Genomic DNA, 25,112 nt, shown 5'->3' with positions numbered 1-25,112 from the left:
CAGCACCTACTTTTAAACGTAACTTATGAGATGGATTCACGGCACACAGATACCTTAAGTATACTTTAATATAATAGTAAAAGTGTGTGTGTGTGTGTGTGTATATATATGTGGCGGTCCCCTCCTACCATCACATACGACCCAAAGCGCCGACTAGCGGAGCACCACGACGTGGCGTGCGCAAAGGAAGCTTAGAAGCTTTCTCACTTTCGTGAATCAGTTACGACCTGGCCGCCAGGTCAAACAGACCTAGTCATCCTGTACATAAATCATTATAATCTAGTCGCAATCAGCTCTCAGCATTGTCTTTATTCTTTGTACCTGGTCCGTTCGCCTTTCCCTACCTTATCTCCTATTAGGGAGTGTAGATGATAGAGATTTAACCTAACCATCCTAACTCTCTAAATATAAATAAATAAATAAATAAATAAATATATATATATATATATATATATATATATATATATATATATATATATATATATATATATATATGGGACGTTCCACGTCAACCGTAACAAAGCTCTGCCCAAAATTCCTTTTGATTTAAAAATATTTAAAAATATGGAAAATTTAGCATTTTTTATGTACTTACAATTAGTGAGGGGCGTTTTTTAAAATTTTGTTCCCAGACGGAGCTACGCGTTCACTAACCTTAAAAAATTACTACTTTACGAAATGATTAAGCTGTCAGAAATCACAGGGGCTTAGAAAAATTCTAAGCACAGACTATTTTCATGTACTTTGAACTGCTGAACAAGAATCCGATAGTATTTTTTACCGATACCTCAAGCGTTCGTCCCTAACCTCAAAAAACACCCCCCCAAAATTGCTTTTTCACGCAGTTGAGAGGTTTGTCCTGTGATCGACGGGAGGAAAATTATTGACAGAGAGTATTTTTATGTATTTTGTGTTGCTGAACACGAAACCGGTCGTCTTTTTTACCAATACCTCAAGCGCTCATCCCTAACCTCAAAAAACCATCCAAAATGTCTTTTACGCGGTTAAGAAATTTACATCTAGAGGAAAATCATTGACGAAGGCTATTTTTATGAATTTTGGTCCTCTGAATTTGATCACGAAGCTAAATTTTATTTTTTTTTACTTTTACTTCATTGCACTTAAATAATATAACTGATTACTGATAATATGGTTTATACTGTGCAATTTTTTTATTGATTCCTATGAAAGCTCTCTGCGTTTTACAGGGTTGAGACTGTATTACTAATTATTACTTTTATTTTTGTATATTTGTATTATTTTGTTGAATATATTTTAAATTCTATTATTAATATTGTACCATTGATAATGGACTTGGTGCATTAGAGTATCTAAACACAGTAATTTTTTTGTCGGGAGAAACTACAAACGCATGTCCTTCTGAAATTTGTGTAACAGACGGTGCAGCCGAGAATCTTTTCTTTAGTGATCTTGAAGTTTTTTCGTAATCTTTTTTGGAATAGTGAAAGAATGTTATTGTTTGGAACTTTTGTCTCGCACAGTCATAAAGTTGTTTTGAATTTAAAATCGCTTCCGTAGCTTTGGCCAGCAAGCTGGTACGAGTAGCTTCTCTTTTTAACACGGCTCCTCCTCCGTCACATGAACTCTTTCCATGAGCAGTAGCATGGAAATGCCAATCTGCCATTATTTGGAAATCTGACTCATGATTAACCAAGTTTATCATTTGATATCTATTTTTATAGTGCTGCTTTGCACCATCTATGACGTATATAATCTTATTCATTTTTGGGAATCTTTTCTTTATTTCAGAAATAATCTTTTCTTGTAAAATATAAACTGCGGCCGTATCATGAGTAGTACATTCAGAAAGTGCTATAAAACTACAATGCCTTGTTTCATTATCTTCTCTGTAATATAGTACTGCAACATTTATTGTACACGGATCATTGTTAAAATTAAATTGCTGAGCAGCATCCTGAACGACGTAAGCAAAATTTTCAGAATAATCCATCTCCAGAAGCCCTTCGTTCTCTTGTAAATTGTTCTTCTGATCTTTTATATATTTAGATTGATTTTTTGCGATGAAATGATGTGGTATAAGATTTTTTAAACTCAAAGACAATTCAGACGTAAAATCATCCATCGAAAGACATTATCTTTTTAAAGTACATTTATTTGTTGACTGACAGATACTAAAAATTAATTCTTCAATCTTATTTTCGTATAATACAGAAGATACATGTTCTTCAAATCTTAAAAAATTACCACATTTTTTACAACTTCCTAAAAAACAAGCAGGATTCTGATTTCTGCATAAGATGAACGAAAAGCAATCGATATAACCATTTATTGGATCACCAGATCCCTTCGTGAGAATCATCAATTTGGATGCTTCAAGCATGGCCTTGAAATTTTTGTCTATTACACATACACACACGCTATGCGTGCCTCTTTCACCAGCCAAAACACACCATTTTAGACGTAGTTCGGCGAATTTACTAGAGCTGATAGGAAATTGTGGACATTCTTCTTTAAAAGTTCGATACAATGCTTTAATATCACATAGTAGCAATCTTTTTGGAACCTACTGAGTTTCACCATTTTCGTTAATTTTAACTACATATATCTTTCTTATTCGGCATAACTCGACTGTTAATATCAGATAAAATTTGTTTACCTCTTTAATTGTAATTTCAGGTAAACTTTTCCATTTTTTCGGATCAGGAATCGCTAAGATACCGAATTCATCTTTCAAATCTCTCGCCTTTTTTGTAATTCTTAAAGAGACATTAAACTCTGATTAAATATCGCGTAATGTCCAGCATTCAGGTGCTATTGTCAAAATAGAAACTATCAATGGATCATTTGGAGATAAAGAAGATAGACGAATTATCTTATTTTGTGGTCTTTCATTTTCTTCCTCACTTGGCTCATTTAGAGAGTTATTCGATAAATTAAAATTTACAGAAGAGTACGACTTTCTACAAGATGAACAAATCATAGCTGTTTCAAGTATATCTGAATAATCTAACAAACATTTTTTTTAAACTTTGCGAAGACCTTTACCTCTATGTTCATTAATATTAAATGGATTAATACATCTGTCAACATGAACTGTTAGAAAAGAATGCATTGCAGTAGACTCAGACATTATAAATATTTTAGATGCTTCAATTAATCATGGACAAGTATACAAAAGCTATATCAGCTTAAAAAGTTAATTGTGTCTGCTTCAAAATAATTTTTCTGTCATTAAAAATACCATATGGAAAGTAACAGCTAATAAATTTTGTAGAATTTAAAACACAACTAAACTATAGAGAAAGATTCTGGACTACAACAGTATACAAAATAATATTATTTTAAATATACTTGAAATCAAAATTTAATAAATAAGAATAATAATCTAAACTTTGATTTAAATATTTTATAAGAATTTTAGGTAAAACAACGTGTGATACAATTTTTACTAAAACTTTACCGTCAGAAAATATATCAAAGACAAGAGTAGCGTCTGCAACCTTTATATAGTGATAGCAAGTACAACTCAATTAATATCATTAAAAAATTATAAGCTTAGAATAATTTTTAAAGTTCAGAATCTTTGTTGGTTGCATTGGACAGCAGATAAAGTTGTTTCGATGAGAAGGTTTTGTAACTTATATTTCCAAATAAACGACATAGCAACGAAGTATCAAAATATTATCATAGTTTGTTAAAACTCGTTTTATGCGAAACATATTTTAAATATAATAGTTGAGCAATTCCTACAATAGGTAACATAATTTAGAAATTTATATATTTTTTATTATAAAAATTCTTATTAGAAAAATATGTTTACCGCAAGCGAAGCGAGACCGAACGTGCAGGTGCTATGAAATTATCTTTTAACTTGTTTTCGTTTTTTTAACAAAAATGATAATGCTATTTATCTCTTGATAAAAAAATTAAGTAAAGTAAACTAACTTTACTATATGTCATAATATTTAAAATTAAAATATAATTAAATATTTTGATATTTTTTACAATAAAAATTCTCATTAGCAAGTATCAAAATATTACCAAATTTTGATAGTATTAAGTATACTGCAAACATAATATCTTATTGGCAATAATAATGATAAAATAAATAATAAATATGTTTAGTGAATGTTTTAATGTAGCTCTAACATGAAACGGTTCTAAAAACATTTTAAAAACGTTTAATACCACACTTTAAAACGCTGGAATGAAAGTCTAAGAAATATTGGAAAAAACGATAAATAAACGATCGAATGTCCACACTTTTTGGATTTTATTAATTTGATAAAACGTTTATTTAATGTTATAAAGTTGTACACTGTAAATTGTTATAAAATTCTAATAAAAATAGTTAATCACTATAAAAGATTGTTTGTATTTAGACTATGCTTTACAGTTTTTTACAGAATCATACACTTTTTACATTTTTTTTTATATTTATTTTTATTATTATATTTTTACATTGTTTTGCAGTTAATAACATTTATAAATTTGATAAATTTTAAAAAATTTCAAACTTTAAAAATGTTCTAAACTGCAGAAATATAAAAAATTAGAAAAGATATTTGATTGCACAAAATGTCAAATACGTAAAAAATATATAAAATATAAAAGGGTAGAAATCTGTAAAATCTTGTAAAGCATGCTTCTCTACGGTTCTCTACTATTTTTAGTATAATTTTATAGCTAAACAGCTAAATTTGTTTTTTATTTTGGTAATTTTTAGAATATCCCAACTAAGGCTTTTCAGAATAAATTCAATTACACTCACTTGCGATTAAGTTGGAAAAATAAGAAAATGGCGGCGATTTACGCATCAAAATCACTAAATCAAAAAATTATAAAAATTTATCAAAAAAGTCACAATTAAATGTATCCTTGTAGATTAGTACTTTGCACTTAACGAAGACACATTTGAATTTGCGTCATAGACTAATTAATTTCAGTTTTGCCGCTTTCAGACTATAGTATATATATTTTGAACTCTTTCGTCGAAGACTATAAAGTATATTTGCAATCCCGCTGCGAAGACAAGTACATTTCTCACTTCGTATACGTTTGATTCTCTGGCAACGAAACTATTTAAAATTTTCCAAAATTTCACATCATCTGTTTAAGTATTCACTTCTATTGGCTGTCCCCGAGACAGCCACATTTTTTTTTATAATAGCGCGACTGGAGCTCGACTGGAAAGTCGTTCCACCGCTTAGCAGTAGACTTTGGTGTCCACATAACCTAATGGTTGTGATGTGTATAGTGCGTCGTTATGATGATTTGGGGAATAAAATAATTAAATATAAGTGACGCAATGAATCATCACGCAGAAAATGTCGTGATATTGGATTTCATATTTACTTCATTAAGCAGTAGTGATGATAGTGATGACGAAATTAATAAAGTGAACAATCTAATTTTCGAAGAAGATAATAGTTCCAGTAGTCAAAAACCGTTGCCGACCGTTTCAAGACGTCAAATGTTGTACACTGAAACTGCGCTGTTGCCAAATTTCAGGGATATGTTCCGATACGGGAACAGTAAGTAAATTTTGCAACAGCGCAGTTTCAGTGTACAACATATGACGTCTTGAAACGGTCAGCAACGGTTTTTGACTAAGTACTGGAGCTGTGTTACGCATATGTAAACACAGTAATCAGCTGATTACAAAGCTCATGAATAATAAAAGTAAAGAAAATTAATTTGCAAAATTCGCCGAATACAAGGTCCAGAACTTCTTGGATCCCGGCCGCAATCGACGACCCAGAATATTTGGACACTTTCTAGAACCAATTCCCACACGTTGATACGGAATCTTACGGAGCGCACTTTTTGGAGCCCATTATCAGTGACCTCGAATACCAATACACCTTCCATGACAATCGGTTTTCACATCTAAATAAAAAAATGGAGCGCCCTTCCTGGATCCCATCATCGGAGATCCCCCAAACACCTACACACACCTTCTACAACTGTATTTCCTGAAACCTAAATACAAAAACTAGGGAGCGCATACTTCCTGCACCCCATCATCGCGCGACCCTCCAAACACATAGACACGTTCTACAACCATGTCTCCATTATTTTTGAATATGAATTTTGCAAATTAATTTACTTTACTTTTATTATTTATGAGCTTTGTAATCAGTTGATTACTGTGTTTACATATGCGGAACACAGCTCCAGTAGTCAAAAACTGTTGCTGATTGTTTCAAGACGTTAAATGTTGTACACTGAAACAGCGCTGTTGCCAAATTTACTTACTGTTCCCGTATTGGAACATACTCTATACCTTACGCCATATTGGAAGCGCAAATTTGAAGGAGAATAGAATTAAATCAAGTCTTTAATAGCCAACGATCAGGTGCAGGAAGTTGACACCCAGAATTATAAATTTTAACTTTATAATAGTTTAGTTTTGATAAATCCTCTGTGCATTAAACATTATAAAGAAAACCTTACTAACTTTTGTTAGCGCTTGTTCGCGTTTTCGAGAAATATCGAATCAAAATTGGGCGCTACGAGCCAGCACCCAAAAATGAAATCCGCTTTTCGCTCAAAAAAGGCAGAATCCAATATGTTTATTTATTCCTATCGACTGCGCTTCTCACGCGCAGATGACACCCGAAAAGTTTATTCAAATAACTTATCTCTGTAAATAAATAAATAATATTTTTCCGTTTTCGTTTCCCCAGCACTGATTGATGCTGTTCGCATCCGATTCAACGTTTGGCCATTTTTCTAGAGTACGTTTGCGAAGAGTGTGCCTGAGTGGGTATGATCCCTACTGAAAAAAAGCAGATGACAATCAGCTGATTATTAGCTGATAATCTGCTGATAATCGTGTCAAAACGTCAGCTGATTATCAGGTGATATCAGCTTAATATTTTTATTTAAGCTGATAGTTACAAATATGTGTTTATACGAGATAAAATGCTAATGATAATCAGCAAAAAATTTTTAACCGTCAGTATATTTTTTCGAAGTTGTTTTAAATTAATAAAATTTATAAAATTCACATAATGAGGGCCAATACGGTTTTACCATCCAGATGATAACACCAAAACACTGGCTGTGAGCTACAACATTTTTATTTTTTAATAATTTGATTTAAACAAAAATTTTTTTAAATATTACTGAATTGAAAACCATATTGGCCCTCATTATGTGAATTTTATAAATTTTATTAATTTAAAACAACTTCGAAAAAATATACTGACGGTTAAAAATTTTTTGATGATCATCACCTGATAATCAGCTGATTATCATTAGCATTTTATCTCATATAAACACATATTTGTAACTAACAGCTTAAATAAAAATATTAAGCTGATATCACCTGATAATCAGCTGACGTTTTGACACGATTATCAGCAGATTATCAGCTAATAATCAGCTGATTGTCATCTGAATTTTTTCAGTAGGGATCATACCCGCTCAGGCACACTCTTCGCAAACGTACTCTAGAAAAATGGCCAAACGTTGAATCGGATGCGAACAGCATCAATCAGCGCCCGGGAAACGAAAACAGAAAAATATTATTTATTTATTTACAGAGATAAGCGAAAAGCGGATTCCATTTTTGGGTGCTGGCTCGTAGCGCCCAATTTTGATTTTGATATTTCTCGAAAACGCGGACACGCGCAAACAAAGTTATATAGATTTTGCTTTTAATTTTTTATGTGCGAACGATTTAACAAAACTGAATTATTATAAAACCAGAACTTATTATTCTGGGTGCTAACTTCGTAGGCCTACAGTATACTTGGACTCGCGAAACAACTTGCTGTTTACTTCACACTTGGCACCTTCCCCCTCTCCAACAGACATGAGCACATGCTGCACCGCACATCAATGTGAGGTAAGGTAAGGTGAGAGTCCAGAGGAGAAGAAAAAACAACAACACGAGGCCTAGTAGTGGACGTTGAAATAGAATATTGAAATTCTCGTTAATCAAATAATACGGCTGTTATTTTCTAATGATTTATATTACAGAGACTAAGCTTAAGTACAATGTATAGATTATTCAAATGCTGTAGTATATTCCTGCAGAATAGCAGCAACATGTCAACCATTCATTATTCACTTAAAATGTGTCTCTTCTGCAATAATTGCCACCAACAGACATCAAAATGTTAGTATTATTTCAGTAAAGATAACATTTTATATACATGATATCGATTATGATATTAACTGACCATAAAGAGATCCAATTTCAAAATTTCTTTTATCAAAAGAGTTTTATATCTGTTAAACTGACATCTACTTTTTAAAAACATAATTATTATATTTCAAAGGGTACCAAAATTACTAATTTTTAACGATTTCCTATCAAAAATTTATGTTCAATAAATAGTTTTTTAAAATATAATTAAACACTAAAGCATCGTGCCTCCAACATCTCCGTAATATTTTTTTAAATATTCGATTGCAGTGTGCAAGTCTCAATCTGTAAATTTTATCTAGTAATTAATAAGTAATATTTTAAAAGCACCTTGCTCCCTTTCTACAAAGTTCTTTACTTGTATTGTTAGTAGTGAGTTAATTGATTACATTTTTTTTTGTATCAACATAAAAATCTTGGTTCTCTTAATGTATTTAGTCAAATTCCAAATTCTCTAGATGTTTTAATATTTATAGATGTTCATGAATTACAAATTCGACATCAATCTTCCTCTGAAAATGCAGCGACATGGAACTTTACAATTGGAAAAAAAAAGTTTAAAAGAAAAGTGAAGAAATATGCAGAACTTAAAGAAGGTATCAATGATTCAGTTTTTAATTATTTTTTATTACAATAGAACTACATAGTTTCCTGATGCATGCTATCGTGTTATAGTGAAACCAAGTAAACAAATATTAACATGATTATCTTCATTAAGATCTTGTATTTATGTAACTTTAAGTGACTGTAAGGTTAACTTCTTGGTATACAAATTTATTATTACAAATTAATCACATAAATTTTCATGAAATATAATTTCTATTTTTAAACGCTGTCTCAGCAACAGTACCATCAATCTTTAATACTAATATATATTTTTGAATTATAATCCATCAACGATCTATAAATAATAGGACACTAAAAACAGGTAACAGGAATATGTTACTAGGATATCATTCTATAAAAAATAGCCATGACCAAATATTGTGAAACCAAAATGAATAAATTTTATGTAATAGATTTATTTAACGCACATCCGCCCAAGGTCTTTGATGTCTAAATGTCTTGTAGGTTAGACTCCAGGTTCAAACTTTAGTATAACATGAAAATAAAAATATCTGTGGCCGCAACCTATTCATTGTTATCATTTCTGTATATGAAATGGGTGGTTTATATTAAATTCTTGGAAAATTGAGTAAAAGGGTCAAGGACTTGCTTTGTGATTCAACTTAGTAAGGGCTCTTACCTATCCAGGATAGTACAGTGTTTCCCAAGCATGATGAAAATATTGACGTGATTTTGTGTTGTACGAATTTTACATACTTTTTCATCCAATAGTAGGATTTATAAGGCCACTAATTTTAAAATATTGGAAATATTTAGAACTAAATATTTTGGCAAACATTTATGCGCCATAAATAATTATGACAAATGGCCCATGGTTAATGCCCACACAGCATGAAACATTCCAAAAATATTTCGGAAATATTGTTATGTCCCCAAAATTTCTTTCATAGAAAATATATCTAAAATAATACTGAAATATGTCAAAAATTATATATAGGGAAGAGGGGGGCGAACTTGAACGCAGGGCAATACTGTAACTCTTCTATAACTTTTGTGTAAAGCGCACCTATGCTCCGCTGGTAACATATATGTCATATCTCGACAAAAGCAACATTTCGACCATTGGTCTTTTCTGTAAGCGGCGGTTATGCGTTCAGGGCCAGTGAATCAAAAATTCTGTAACACTTTCTGTAACTTTTAAAAGTTAGGAAAAGTATGACCACGCCAGTGTGTCTAAAAATTAATATTGCCTGTGAGATAAGATGATAAGAGATAAATGTTAAAAGGGTGATTTTGACGCCTGGTCGCTTGCTGTATGTAAGTTTTAAGGCTAGATATTGACAATTGAATTTTTCAAAACCCTTGGGGCTATTTTGTACATCAGGTACAGGGTAATACTGTACATAAGATGAACATAGAGAAATATGGACTTGAAATCCATTTTTTATAAGCATGCCTTTAGTACTTTAATTATAGCTTGAAATGGTTCGGAGATACTAAAAAAAGATCAGTAAAAATGCTCTATGCTCAAAAAATCTTTCAAATGCCCCATAAGCTGTGTAGTCCAGTAAAATTAGCTGTGAAATCGCCCTGCGGTAGAAATGGCTGCATTTTGGATATTTGGTAAATCAGGGTCGGAAAAGCCGATTCTGAAATTTGCAGCTTCCTAGAACGAGGGGTTCTATGCGAAAACAGCGTGCGAAAGTTATTTTTGCTTATATCTCGAGATCTGCTTGACCTATGAAAAAATGGCTGGCATCAATGGAAGGAGCGTTAAATTTTGTATTGGAAACGATTTTTTACTCGATTCCGATGAGCGCAAAGTTCCGAGATAATTAATGAAAAAGAAATTTGCTTGGTGTAGAGGCAGGGGAGGGGAGCGCGCAGACGACATGGCCGCCGCCGCTCTCTCCGCGCGCAGCGGCGGGACGGTGGGAACCGAGCCGCGTTTGAATGCGTCATGCGAAAATATCATTTTTGATTTCGCGGCGACATCCGGAAAACTTATTGTATGAACTTTTTATTATTATTATCGAAATTAGCTATATAATTATTAAGTATGTATAGTTAATTATGAGTTAAATAAGTAATAAATGTTCTCAACAATATAGCTATCCAATGAGCGGAAAAATGGCATTACCTTGCATCCCAAATTTGATTTAACCGGTGCACCAATGACGCTGAAAAAATGAAATAGTCATATTTCATATACTTTTGTATGCGCGGAAGCGATTTCTTTAGTTTCAGTGACCCATAGTACATTACGATACATGTCGTATGAGGCACATTCGGGCACGGCGAGGTTAAGCGCTCGAGCGTAGCGAGGGTGCTTACGCCGTGCTGGAAAGTGAACATACGACTCGAGTATCGTACAATATTTTATAGCACTGCTTGATTAAATCCGCCAAGTCACGCAAATCCGTGGCGTAAGTAGCCCTTTCTGGCAGCGTGAGGTTAGCGAACGAGCGTAGCGAGTGCGATATACACAGTGCCAGAAAGGGCTACTTACGCCACGGATTTGCGTGACTTAAATGCGGATTTAAGCCACCCAGTGCTATAAAAATTATTATTTGAATTTGTGTTTTTTTACCTGTAAATAAATTATTGTTGAAAAATTTACGATAGCATTTTTTAATGTTATTACGAAGCAACATCAATAATACAAGGATAAAACTGTCAAAATATAAATAAATATGATTGTTGTAAAAATTTAATATATAATAAAATGGTTATATTATTCTAGTAAATAGAATTGACAGAATTTTTCAGCAAAAATTTTAATTTTTAGTTTGTGATTCATCAACTTCTTCTTGTAAATCATTTATTTTATCATTCCACAGATTTTCATTATCTTCTATATCATCTATATCATCTTGTCGCTCTTCTCTATCACTCTCAAGTATGACCTTATGCGAATTTGAAGCATTTTCACAGCTTTGGCCATTGCAACTTTTACAACTGTAACTACATTTTATTCCAGTCTTTTTGCACGAACATCGGGATGTGTTACAGTTTGTTTTACATCCACAGAATATCTGAAAATCAAGTTAATTATTTTTTCTTATCACAGTAAATATTACAATAGAAAATATCGAATAGTTCACTAAAATAAATATTAAATACGTCATTTGGAAATTATTTTCAAAGAAAAATTAGACAATTTCATATAATATATTTTAGGATAACATATAATAACTCACCATCTCTAGTAATTCGATTGGTTCAACTGGTTTAGGATTCATAATAGGTAGTAGCATATTACTCGTTCTCTTCCATCCCCATAATACTGGATCTAAATCGAATCCAAGCCAAATCTACATTTGGTAATATACTCTTTTAGCATGCTCTCTTAATACCGAATCGGTAGGCGGTAAAGACGATAAAGATAATTCTTTTTTTGCAATTGCTGTAGATGTGCAAAATGTTTTATATCTTAATTCATGTAGAGTCAGTTTTTGGTCATCTGCACCATACATTCTTATCATAAGTTTTTCAGCAACTGTATATATATCGTCGACATTTTGGAATGGCTTATAAAATATGGATATCAATTGTTGCAAGTCTTCATTTTTTTGTAATAATGTTATAATACTTTTTTTACCTTTATTATATATAGCACTTGTTGAATCACATCCAGCAAACGCATGAGCAAATAAAATTGTTCCGACTATATTAAATAACCCTCTTTTTTCTCTTTTCTTACCGCTTAAGGAGACTAAAGAATCAATTTTTTGTTGAATTGAATAAAGACATATTATCTAACTCTATTCCGTAAACGCACGATTTAAATTTAGAACATTGATTTCGAAGATCTTGTAATGTTGTATTCACCTCATTTGCATGGCTTTCAAACTCAAGTATGTCGACAAAATGGATCGTCGTCCAAATCTCATGGTAAAGTTTGGCTTGAAACAGCTCTTCTCGTAATATTGGTGTCGCTATAGGTATTAATTCATAGGGTGAGTTTTCATCTCCACGTATATGTAATAGAAAAGCTATAGTGCAAATATCAAGCGAAACATCTGAAACAATGAAATTTCAATTTTTTTACAGATTTTTATTTGTCGCAAATTTTTTACTTGTTTTGCAATTATAAAATTTTTAACATATCCTACATTAAAAACATTTGAGAATGTTCTACGGTTTTTTACACATTTTAATTCAAATTTTTATACGAATTTTCTTTTACACATAAGCTTTTTTATCGAACATAAATAGATAATTAGTACTGAACATTTAATACAATAATATTGTACACAATGTTATTGTGTACAAAATGTAATATTAATCATTTCTTTGTGTTCAATGTAAAAACATACGTGTAAAAAGAATTCATATAAAAATTCCTGTTAAATTTTTGTGTATAAAACGAACCCCACCAACGAATGTTAAGAGTATGCAATGTAAAACTTTGAATATATATTCGTCTAGTGTATACAAAATTCTCGTTTTTCCCAATATTGGTTACCGAACATATTTCCGTAATTTTCGATTTCAAAGTTGGCAGGTTAATATGAAGCGAGGTCAAAAATAGTCGATGAACATATAAGACTGCCATGTTTTTAAAGTTTAGAGTATAAAATAAAAAACTACAATATACTCGTTATAATATTAAGAAGACCTACGCAAAATTTCAGCTTTCACGTAAAAATTTCTAAGAAAACAAGCGTAATATAAATATAATCCAAATCGCGTAGGCTACTATAAATAAAAGTATTACAAATCAAAATAAAAAGAATCAAGTACTTGTACGTGGTGCAATTGAACTCGCTAACCATGCATTAATATAAAGTATAAAATGTACTACATTTTGCCGCGGGAGTGCGAAATGTATGTACACTCGACATGTAAAATATCTGATTCGAGCTATTTAAATTTAACATCGTGTAATATGGACATTTTTAAAAATGAGCTTGATTTTACCTCTTATCACTCAATCTCGACTTTGATTTCGGCAAAGCCCATATTACACGATGCAAAATTCAAATAGTTCGAATCAGATATCTTGCGCAAAAGAGCGTAATAATGTACTAGTCTTCGTTGCGAAAATGCAAATAATATTTTCATATCTAACGCATACACTAACTTAACACTTTTACTTGTACTATTTAAAATGAAAAAGTATTTGACATAAATCTACTGCAGTGCATTATTTGAATAATGTCATTATGTAGTGCGGACACTATTTTATTGCATTACAAACCTAGCATGTTTTTTCAATAAATATTTATTTTCTTTGCTATAAAGTTTTTAAATGTCAATCGTATTCAAATATTTAATCTAAATTTCTAGCATTTATATGAATAAATAAAATATGTGTACATACCGTAATTCTAAATAAATTCTTCGAAAATAATAAAATATTCTTCTAGGATTCAGAAACCAATCAATAAGCTGGTATCACAAATTAAAAAACTGTCAAGGCACACACTCAAAAAACAATAATTTTGTGATTTCTAATAGATTTTTAGTTAATAATGACTCTGGAATACATTCTTTAGAGCACGATGTTACTTCGATGAGATACCAAAGTGTTCTGACGTATGATTAACCAGCTCGAGTAATGAATTGAGAATGTGGCGTTGACTTTCATAATTTATAAACATTTAGTATGTGGTAACAGGACGTTGGGATGAGTTCGGTTATATGATACGTCACGAATGATTTTTTCCAGAGTGCATTTGAGACACTGGTATTTATATCGCACTAAATAATCTGAATTAAAAAATTTTTCTCGAAATTCTATTTCGAAATTACCAAAAATTTAGTAGTAATTACGTTTCATATTTTTCATACTTTCGTAAAATAAAGAACATCAAATAGTATAGTATAGCTATGATTTTGAAAATACTAATACCTTTTATTATATAGAAAAATCAAGAACCATAAAAAGTTATAAAAATAATTATATTTCAAAACGGAGTTGTTAATAAACACAGAGAAAAAAAATTAAATAAGTTGCGATAGTCAGGATCATTTATAACTTTGTATAAAAAGGTCAACTTTAAATTAACATTTTTATCTTTCTATTATTTACCCGTTGTGTTGTGTAATAGCCACATTTAAAAATGGTATCCCAATATTTTTATAAATTATTCACAAGATTAATTTTAATAAGAAGAATTGTATGTACATACTACTTGTGATTACCTTTACTTCCATAAAAAATAGGTCTAACAAAAAAATTTTATTCAAGTAATTTACAAAGTTTTCCGGGTGTCGCCGCGAAGTCAAAAATGATATTTTCGCAGGACGCCTTCAAACGCGGCTCAGTTCCCGCCGTCCCGCCGCTGCTCGCGGAGAGAGCGGCGGCGGCCATGTCGTCTGCGCGCTCCCCTCCCCTGCCTCTACACCAAGCAAATTTCTTTTTCATTAATTATCTTGGAACTTTGCGCTCATCGGAATCGAGTAAAAAATCGTCTCCAATGCAAAATTTAATGCTGTTTCCATTGATGCCAGCCATTTTTTCATAGGTCAAGCCGATCTCGAGATATAAGCAAAAATAACTTTCGCACGCTCTTTTCGCATAGAACCCCTCGTTCTAGGAAGCTGCAAATTTCAGAATCGCCTTTTCCGACCCCGATTTACCAAATATCCAAAATGCAGCCATTTCTACCGCAAGGCGATTTCACAGCTAATTTTACTGGACTATGTGGTAAGGGATGACAGACCTATAGGAGCGACATGGGTCGCCAATCCTCCTCTCTTAAAAAAATGATGGCCTTTGTTGTGAAGCATTTAATACGTGATTCTGATTGGTTGCTGGTTGGTTGCCTAAGCAACGAGATCAGAACCGCTTTAAATTCATAACCCTCAAAATAGTCATAACTCATAACCCTGGTAGAAATGATTGAGGTGTTTAAAATGAAATGTGGAAACCTTGATAACAGATAAAATATATATAATATAACTAACAAGAAATTTTAGTAAAAATATTAATCATTACCATGAGTGTGTAGTATTACAACATGTGTATTGAAAAGTGGCACCCTTGTATGGGATAAGACTACATTAAGGTTCAAAAATAAACTGTGAAATCATTGTTGATCAGATATTATGAAGTTGTCGCCGAGAACTGACGCTCTACTCATTAAACGCCGCCGAAAACTCGGGCCCGCTAGAACAAAGACGCTTTCCCGAGGACTACTGAAGGGACTCGAAGCAGTGCGCGCGCTCCTCTATATCTATAGCTATACACACCCAGTCATGTGCCCGCGCGAACACCTCTCGCCACTCGACTCTCTGGCCTGGCAGTCACAGATCGGCCCTTTAGCCTCTCCGTACTGAAAGTGACCTTCAAAATCCGTGGAGTAAACTCCCTACTGAGGTCGTGGCAGTCTAAGAATGATTATAAAATCACTCCTAACCGTATTGGCCTGAAGCCACGAATCGCCTTGTCGATTGGCGTATATGAGAGCCAAATGACGGAAAAACGTTCGCTAAAACTACTAATAGGTAGAATATATTATTAATAAAGAATAAATACGCCGCACTTACTCTTATCTCTAGTAGTCCTCAGTTACGTCCGGAACAACCCTAACCCTATTTAAAGTAGTAATAAAGTGTGTGAATATTATTTAGTTTTTTCAGTGAGAAGTTCAGTTTAGTCAGTGAGAAGTTCAATTAAAAGAATAAAGAGTTTGAAGATATACTGTGTCTCTGTGCCCAAAGTCGCCCTCGGTGAGGTTTGAGAGTTGAATTTAAAGAAAAGTTCAGTATCCGAGTCAGTAAGTTTAAGTTTTACAACACTCATGATAATTATTTAGTCGTATAGCATGAGATTGCATTCACATTAGTGTCGGAGTCAAAATCAGAAGTTTTTCAGTTAAAGTCGATTCAACTTTAAATATCTTTTCACAATCACAAAAAAAATCTATATGCAAAATATAAGCTCTCTAGACCTGTTAGTTTTTGAATGAGAATAAATGAAAAAATGGAAAAACAGGTATCGGTATCAAAATCTCTCACAACTGTTAAAAGTCAAAATTCTAATTAATGCCTTGACAGAAAAGCTAAAATACTTATCACTTTCTTCATGTAAAAATACACTGGAAACCAGAAGTACAATGTGCTAAAGATGGTAGTTTCTGTGTAACTGTCCACAAGAAATATTTAATACGCTAAATTAAAAAATTCATATGGGCCTTGATGTGAAAATATGAATGAAAACAGTTAAATCATAATCATGTAGGTTGCATGTTTTCTAGGTAGCATAGCAAGTATCTGTGTATAATTTCAGTTGTATGGCTCTTTTATAATGCAAATAAATGGCATTGTAATGATAGACAAATCCACTGACTCTTATACTGAACTTTTCTTCAAATTCACTACTTAAACAAATGACGACGAGATTTAGCATTATTAATATATATTTTTTTAAATAGTTTTAAGGGATTTAGTAACATGTTACATGCTTGTAAAATATTAGCAGACGTTAGTGTGCTGCCCACCACTTATGGTGTATTTTCTACCAGTGTTATTAGACAGAGATAGAATCAAGAGCGCGCGAATCGCGTCTTCATTCCTAGTATGATATAAAAGTTCATCCCCGTCACAGCGCTTACAAAAATTAAATAATAAAGTTTGAAACGTTATTTGTACAATTTTCTGTTTAATTTTTTCAACCCATTCTATATTTAAATTAAATCTGTATAATATTGCCCCGAGATCGTTATAGGATTGCCCCACCCCTGGGGCAATTTTATAAAAGTTATGCTTCGTTAAAGTTGTAGTCGGATTTTTACAGTGGCCTTTTAGGGAGCTGAAAATTTTTGTATAACGACTTTAATCCAAGGACTTGAAACCTAATTGATTGATTTTTTATTTTCTTTAAACGGTTTTAAAATATAAAGCGACAAAAAAAAGCGTTCAAGTTCGCCCCCCTCTCCCCTATACATACATATATATATATATATATATATATGTGTGGCGGTCCCCTCCTACCACCACATGCGGCCCGAAGCGCCGCCTCGCGGAGCACCACGACGTGGCGAGCTCGAAGGGAGAAGCTTTGTCACTTTCGTGAATCAGTTACGGCCTGGCCGTCGGGTCGAACAGACCTAGTCATCCTGTACATAAATAATTATAATCTAATCGCAATCAGCTCTCAGCATTGTCTTTATTCTTTGTACCTGGTCCGTTCGCCTTTCCCTACCTTATCTCCTATTAGGGAGTGTAGAAGATAGAGATTTAACCTAACCATCCTAACTCTCTAAATATATTGTATATGATTCAGAAAATATTCAAAAATTTGTATATTTATTCCCAAAAATATATATGATAAATTTCATGAATCTTTCATGATGTTATAATATTATTGAAATAATAGGTCAATAATTCTAGAACTGTTCAAAAATTTTCAATTATTTGAAAAGAATATGTGTCGAAGAATCCTTAAATATACTATTAAATTTTTCAAAGAAATATTATCAAAAACAATTTCAACAATTTTACACGGAATGTTTCATAAATATTTCAAGAAACTAGGAAATCTGAATGCGCTTCATGCACTCCACATCATGTCATCAAATACATTTTTTCAGAAAGATTTCAAATTTTGCTGCTTGCTGAGAGCACTAAAAGTTTAAAGCGTATGTAGATTATGTAATAAAATTCGTGTTTTTAAATTCCATCGGTTGTTTAAGATAGGTTAAAAACGAACAATTCAAATTAGTAGAATTCAAAACTGAATAATTATATCTGTTGGATAACTAATAATATAATTCTTAACATACATTCTTAACATAGAATATAATAAAAAAAGTAAATTATCTATTACATTCAAAATTCGTGCGTTCCTCAATCTAACAAACCATACCGAACAATCACGTTCTCTTAACAACCAATCAGAATTATCTTATTAATCCTAGTTGAAAAAAATCATATGTTTTTATCAATATTTTAAAAAACATGTACTTTTATCATATGTTTTTGTGGTTTCAATTTAACATATGATAAAATCACACGATAAAAACATGTAACAAAAACACATATTAATAACTTTCCTGATTTTTAATCAAAAATAAAACTTAAAAGCGACACATTTATTATATTTGGTGACCATAAATGGTAGTACCATGCTGATGATAACACCAACAATAGGTCATATGTCTATGTTATCTGCCACTTAACTTTGAAAAGTTTAAACAAAACAAGTCAAGTTGCATATAAATGTGTCACTTTTAAGTTTTATTTTTGATTAAGAATCAGAAGAGATGAATAACTCTTTGTATTGTTTTTGTATTTGCTTTTATTACATGTTTTTATCGTGTGATTTTATCATATGTTAAGTTGAAACCACAAAAACATATGATAAAAGTACATATTTTTAACATATTGATAAAAACATATGATTTTTTTTTTCAACCGGGATCCTTCACAACCAAGTCCATCATTTTTTTAAGAGTGAATATCTTTCAACAATTTTTCATGAAATATGTTCAAAATATTCCATAAATAATTGCCTGAAAGATTCAACAATAATTTTAAATGTGTCAACAAATTATTTACGAAAGATTTCAGAAAATACTTTATTAGTGAAATTAAAACAATTTCAAAGTTTTCAATAAAATATTTATGGAATATATCTGATATATTTTACGAAATACTTTGATTGGCTCGGTTGATAAATCTTTCATGGAAGGTTATACCCTATTGCAAAATCTCACGTGAGATTTCGCATGATATCTCACCTGTGATTTCACCTGAGATCTCATACCAAAATCTCGTCCGTAATATTGGTCCGGAAGCTGCTGGATCCTCTTATTTGATCAAAATAAGTTTTTTTAATATTGGTAGTCGCCTATAAGGTGCCTTTGCTCAGATGAGTTCAAAAAACTAGGTTTCGAAGTAGTTAAAACGTTTTTTCGATTTTAAAAAATTTCTCTGGACCTTTTACAAAGCACTACACATGATAATCATGCCAGAATTTATAACGTTCTGGCCTTCTATCATGTTTCTTGACCACGTTGTAGCCTTACTCTATTCACTCAGAGTGTGTAAGGGTACTTACAAGATTTTTTTTATCGTGCATAAGTTTTTATTTCTACATTTTTTAATTAAACTCCATAAGGGCTCTCTGTATCTTGCAGACTTTCTGGTCGCTACCTTTAACGCGGCGCGCGAATCGAGCGCGCGAAGCAAGTTCCCAATATCCCGACTGAAAAATGGTAGATGACGCTTAGCTGATAATCGTGCCGAAACTAATTATTAGGTGATATCAATTAATTATTTTTATTAAAGCTAAAAGTTATTGTTGAGACTATAACTTACTCGGACTATGCATGCTAGGTGGAAATAATGTGTACACAGGATTTAACAATAAATCACTATTTATTAATAACACCTCAAGCTAATTATGATAATGTAATCGGTATAACAAAGTATAACGCGTGTTAACCGCTCGAGTGCACAAGGTGAAGTGAGCGCAGCCGCCGCACAGTGACGTCGGCGCTGGCCGTCTCGCGGCATGGAGAGGGAAGCGTTGAGTCGCGTAGCTCTGCGTTGTGCCTGTCGTCCTCTAGCAAGTAGACATCTGCTCGTTCATACCCAACAAACTCAATTAATAATGTTTCGATAACATTCAAGTTCCATGTTTCACATCTGCTACTAAATAGTTTGTATTTTTAGGCTTCCCACGCTTTATTTATTATTTCTGCAAGCACTTTGATATTAGATTAATAATAAAATCTGAACAATTTCGTTTATAAATAGTACAAGTATTCCTCTAATGTCGCCATTGTTTTGTATTTCTTTTAGCGTCTACTCGTGTCGCATGGCAACTTTGAACTCCTAATTGTATGCGGGGGGCCTTTAGATAGAAAGCCAGCCATAGCCAGATGCCAGTACCAGTACTCGGAGTTCCTTTCCGTTGTTCCGTTAAATACGAGGGGCAAGCACATTAGTTCTGCTCCCCATGAGGCAGGTGGCGCGCGGAACAACTTATTTAAGCTGTGTTCCAGACGCCACCTGCCTTGAGGGGTGAAGATGAGGAAATAAATGTACAGAAAGATTGCTCTTGAATATGAAAAACATTATGCACCCGTAGAACATTTCAATTTTTTATGTCTTCCATTGCCAAAGTTCTATTCGCGCTCATTTTTGGATATATATATAGGTCATTTTCTGGTTCTAAAGGATGCACATTCCGGTAGCTAAAATTAAAACCTTTAATTTGTTTCTTTGAAAAAGTTGGCAGTACCTCAAGAACCGCAATAAGTGCTGACAAAGTTGTAAATCATAAAAGTCTTCATGCACCAATTCACAGATTTGATACTTTGATTTCTTGGCTTTTTTAAGACAACTTTTGACCTAGGCAATTATTTTTAACCCACCAGCCCTCAAATTAATTCTTTTGCTGATACTTTGATTCTATTAAAACACATTTTTGGATTGTGTCTCCAGACAAAAAGTGGAATGTTTTTGGTTTTCGTTAATTTTTTCTGTGTTTAATTTCCATAAGAGAATTTCAACTGCCCAGCAAAAAAGTTTGGCAAGCGATGCATGCTCGCATTCTCACGCATTAAATGGTTTAAAGTACCGGGAAAAATTGGTTAGGTAGGTGTCTTCCACTTCAACTTCCAGCACCCGAGTTGTTTCCACTCGGTCGTATATTTGGACATATACCTGCGGCCTTTCCACAAATAAATCCTTCCTCGCGAGTCCTCATTTTTTCCAGGTAAGCAACGTTCCTACATCTCCAGATCGCCGCTTTGCCAATGTTGTCCGTTTTCCATGATAGCTCGTCCAAATCCCTGTACTGCTCACATATAATGGCTATGTCTCATGGACGTATTAAATAAGTAAGTCTTGCGCTCTCACAGTGATTTAGGTTTAGCTAAACTATCAACATTGTCAAAATATTGATTTGGCTGTATCGGTCTGCCTCTGGAAGACCGATACAACCAAATCAATATTTTGGTCACCACCGAGGGATAACATCATTGTGCAACTAGGGGGGAAAATTGGCTTTTTCTAGCGAGGGTGATGTTTTGAGCACGAGAGGAAGTCGAGAGTGCCGTAGGCGCCTAGACGGATACGGGTGCTCAAAACATCACCCGAGTCTGAAAAAGCCACTCCCCCCTTGCTGCACACCGTACTTTTTATGATAAGTGCACAAATAGGCCACTTATCATGCATATGAAAGGAATGGGAAATTTGAGGACTTTTCAAAGTAAAACAATAGTACAGGGTGGACCATTTTAATCTATTATGGGAAATATCTCAGATTTATGGTTGGATACAGAAAAATGTTTTAGACAAAAGTTGTAGAGGTCAAAGGGGGTCAACTTTTGGTACCAACAACTTTGACCTTGAACTTGTTTTTGAAGGTCATTACGAGGTCAAGATCAATTTTTTAAATAGGAAGACCTACTTTTGACTCCGGATTTGAAAAGTGCAGAAAATTTTACGTTCAAAATATCATTTTGAACAAGGTCACGGAAGGTCATTTGAAGGTCAAATTTACGAAAATTGTTAAATAATGTGTGTTAGCTCGGAATAACGGTCGGAAACATCAAAATGTTTTTAAAAAACGTTGTCAAGGGTAAAGAGTTTCACTTTCTGGTTGCAATAACCTAGACCTTGAATTTGTTTCTCCAGGTTATGTCAAGGTCAAAGTGATTTTTCAAGCGAGAACCCCTGCTTTTGATCTCTGATTTGGTAAAAATAAGAGAATGCCCGTTGGAAATGCTAATCAAGGTCATGGTAAGGTCGTGTCAAGGCCAATTTACTGTGCACTTTAAAAGTTAAAAATAAATACTTGAAAGTCAAAAGACATCAAAGACCTTGAACATCTGTCAAATTTTGAGGCAAAATTAGCCTAAAATATCTAAAAATTACATGAAATCCATTAATTTTTTTAAGACAAATCTTTCTCACTTGGTATTTTACATTTTTTTAAAGATAGAAAATCAGCCAAGTACCTATGACTTTCTCAAAGCTTTTTACTTCCTATTTTTAGCGTTACCCAGAAACAACGACGTGTACGTAATAGGATTATGTTTCCTTTGGGGTGCTTTATTACAGTGAGTTCCCCTTGCCTCTCACTGGGGTGTTTGTTTAACGTGAGTCCCCTTGCCTCTCACTGGGGTGCTTGTTTAACGTGAGTCCCCTTGCCTCTCACTGGGGTGATTGTTTAACGTGAGTCCCCTTGCCTCTCACTTCTAACCATTGAGTATGTACTCAAACTAACGACCGTTTGAGTCGATACAAAGTTGAATTCTTCTAAAAAAATGTCTTACCGTGGAAAGCAAGACATTTCTTCGAATTTCTACACGAGCTATTCGTATGCGTTCCATCATGTATTCTCGTGTCGTTGGTTGCTGTTCGTAACAAGTGTTTTTCAAATATCCCCAAAGGTAAAAGTCAGGTGAAGTTAGGTCAGGCGAGTTAGGAGGCCATGCAACTGGACCTCCACGTCCAATCCATTGGTTTGGGTACCGTTCGTTAAGAAAGGTTCTTACAATCCGTGCAAAATGTGGTGATGCACCATCCAATTGCACCCACATTCTTTGCCTGGTCTCTAAATCGATATCTTCAAGCAAGCCAGGTAAATGGTCTCTCAAAAATTCCAAAAAATTGTGTTGGTTGACATTACCGTTAAAAAAATAAGGACCAATTACAGATCCATTTACAATTCCACACCAAACGTTTAAACTCCAACGGTGTTGATTATCAACTGTTCTGTGCCAAAGTGGATTCACATCTGACCAGTAATGACAATTATGTCTGTTTAGTTCCCCAGTGCTTTTAAAAGTTGCTTCATCTGAAAACATAACAAATATGAACAACTCTGGATGCTGTAATGCCCATTGACAAAACTGAAGACGTTGTGTAAAATGCCGAAGCGTTAGTTCTTGAATTAATGTGATGTGGTAAGCATGATACCTTTGGGCTTTGAGGATCCTAAGAACTGTTGATTTTGGTATTCCATGTTGTCTTTCAATTTCTCGAGAACTAATGTGAGGATTAAGGTCAACGACTGCGAGAACTGTTAAAACACTATTGTCATTTTCTCCATACTCGTGGCGACGACGTTCACGATGTAATCGTCCTTCTCGAGCTCTATTGGTTAGATCTCGAATGGTAAAGTAAGTTGGATGTCGCCTATTTGGATAACGTTCAGCGTAAAGTGCGGCTGCACGAACATAAACACCTCGGCACTCTCCTAAAATCATAATCATGTCCACAATTTCATTTGGGGGGTAATCAGTCATTTTATATTTTTACAAAATTAACTACTGTATAAAGATAAATGAACCGTCACTGTTCGAGTACGGGTTGCACGTCGAGAGAAAATATTCGAATATTTTTGGAATAATCTTAGCGAGCCGTCTTCGTAGTTGGATCTTGCGAGTGAAAATCACCGTGAAGTCTTACCGGACGGTGACGGTTCGATAAGGGTATTGCTAAATTCGTAGTTGTGCATCTAAGTACCACCTGTGCAAATATTACTATCCGTGTTAGAGATCGTGCTTGAGCGGCGGGCTAACGGATAGGTATCCAAAATCGCGAGAAAACCATTTATAAAGATAATTTTACCTCAAAATTAGACAGATGTTCAAGGTCTTTGATGTCTTTTGACTTTCAAATATTTATTTTTAACTTTTGAAGTGCACAGTAAATTGGCCTTGACACGACCTTACCATGACCTTGATTAGCATTTCCAACGGGCATTCTCTTATTTTTACCAAATCGGAGATCAAAAGCAGGGGTTCTCGCTTGAAAAATCACTTTGACCTTGACATAACCTTGAGAACCAAATTCAAGATCAATGTTATTGCAACCAGAAAGTGAAACTCACCACCCATGACAACGTTTTTTAAAAACATTTTGATGTTTCCAACCGTTATTCCGAGCTAACACACATTATTTAACAATTTTCGTAAATTTGACCTTCATATGACCTTCCGTGACCTTGTTCAAAATATCATTTTGAACGTAAAATTTTCTGCACTTTTCAAATCCGGGGTCAAAAGTAGGTCTTCCTATTTAAAAAAATGATCTTGACCTTAAAATGACCTTCAAAAACAAGTTCAAGGTCAAAGTTGTTGGTACCAAAAGTTGACCCCCTTTGACCTCTACAACTTTTGTCTAAAACATTTTTCTGTATCCAACCATAAATCTGAGATATTTCCCATAATAGATTAAAATGTTGCACCCGTATATCAGTATGCGAATAGAGGCGCGTTGAAGGGGGAATGGCTCTCCCCGCACCGTGTGCTCGCTCGCCACTGGGATTTGCCGTTCTGGGGAAAGGCACGGCTCTTTGCCAACAACTGAGAAAAGGACCTCTTACCGTATAGCAACTGTGTCTACATCGTACCAGTAGCGGCCGTGTGCCACCCTGCCAGCTCTCCCGCTCCCCGGATACAATCGTAGCGTTGGAGCCTTCTCTAAAGATGTT

General features: G+C 33.6%; 2 protein-coding genes across 6 annotated transcripts in view; one reads left to right on the top strand and one right to left on the bottom strand.

The window, feature by feature from the left end:
- The first annotated feature begins 7,773 nt into the window (after positions 1 to 7,773).
- The window catches only part of LOC100113753 (DNA-directed RNA polymerase, mitochondrial), a 233,499-nt gene continuing 216,160 nt past the window's right edge, over positions 7,774 to 25,112 (top strand). For all 5 annotated transcript variants that reach the window (XR_004345217.1, XM_031925528.2, XM_031925531.2 and 2 more), the window contains exons 1-2: positions 7,774 to 8,110; positions 8,617 to 8,736. Coding sequence is in view for 4 of the 5 variants with exons in the window: in XM_031925528.2 (XP_031781388.1) it covers positions 7,990 to 8,110; positions 8,617 to 8,736 (241 nt within the window). In the remaining variant the exon portion in view is untranslated. The remainder of the gene's footprint in view (positions 8,111 to 8,616; positions 8,737 to 25,112) is intronic.
- On the bottom strand, positions 10,418 to 14,387 carry LOC103317709. The gene is made up of 3 exons (XM_031925533.2): positions 14,034 to 14,387; positions 11,908 to 12,729; positions 10,418 to 11,742 (listed from the first exon to the last, which is right to left on the bottom strand). Exons 2-3 carry the CDS (start codon positions 11,962 to 11,964, stop codon positions 11,485 to 11,487), a joined length of 315 nt encoding a protein of 104 aa, XP_031781393.1. The 5' UTR covers positions 11,965 to 12,729; positions 14,034 to 14,387; the 3' UTR covers positions 10,418 to 11,484.

Source organism: Nasonia vitripennis, assembly GCF_009193385.2.
Source record: "Nasonia vitripennis strain AsymCx chromosome 2 unlocalized genomic scaffold, Nvit_psr_1.1 chr2_random0011, whole genome shotgun sequence".
Taxonomy (NCBI): domain Eukaryota; kingdom Metazoa; phylum Arthropoda; class Insecta; order Hymenoptera; family Pteromalidae; genus Nasonia; species Nasonia vitripennis.
This window is presented reverse-complemented; position numbering and strand designations above follow the sequence as displayed.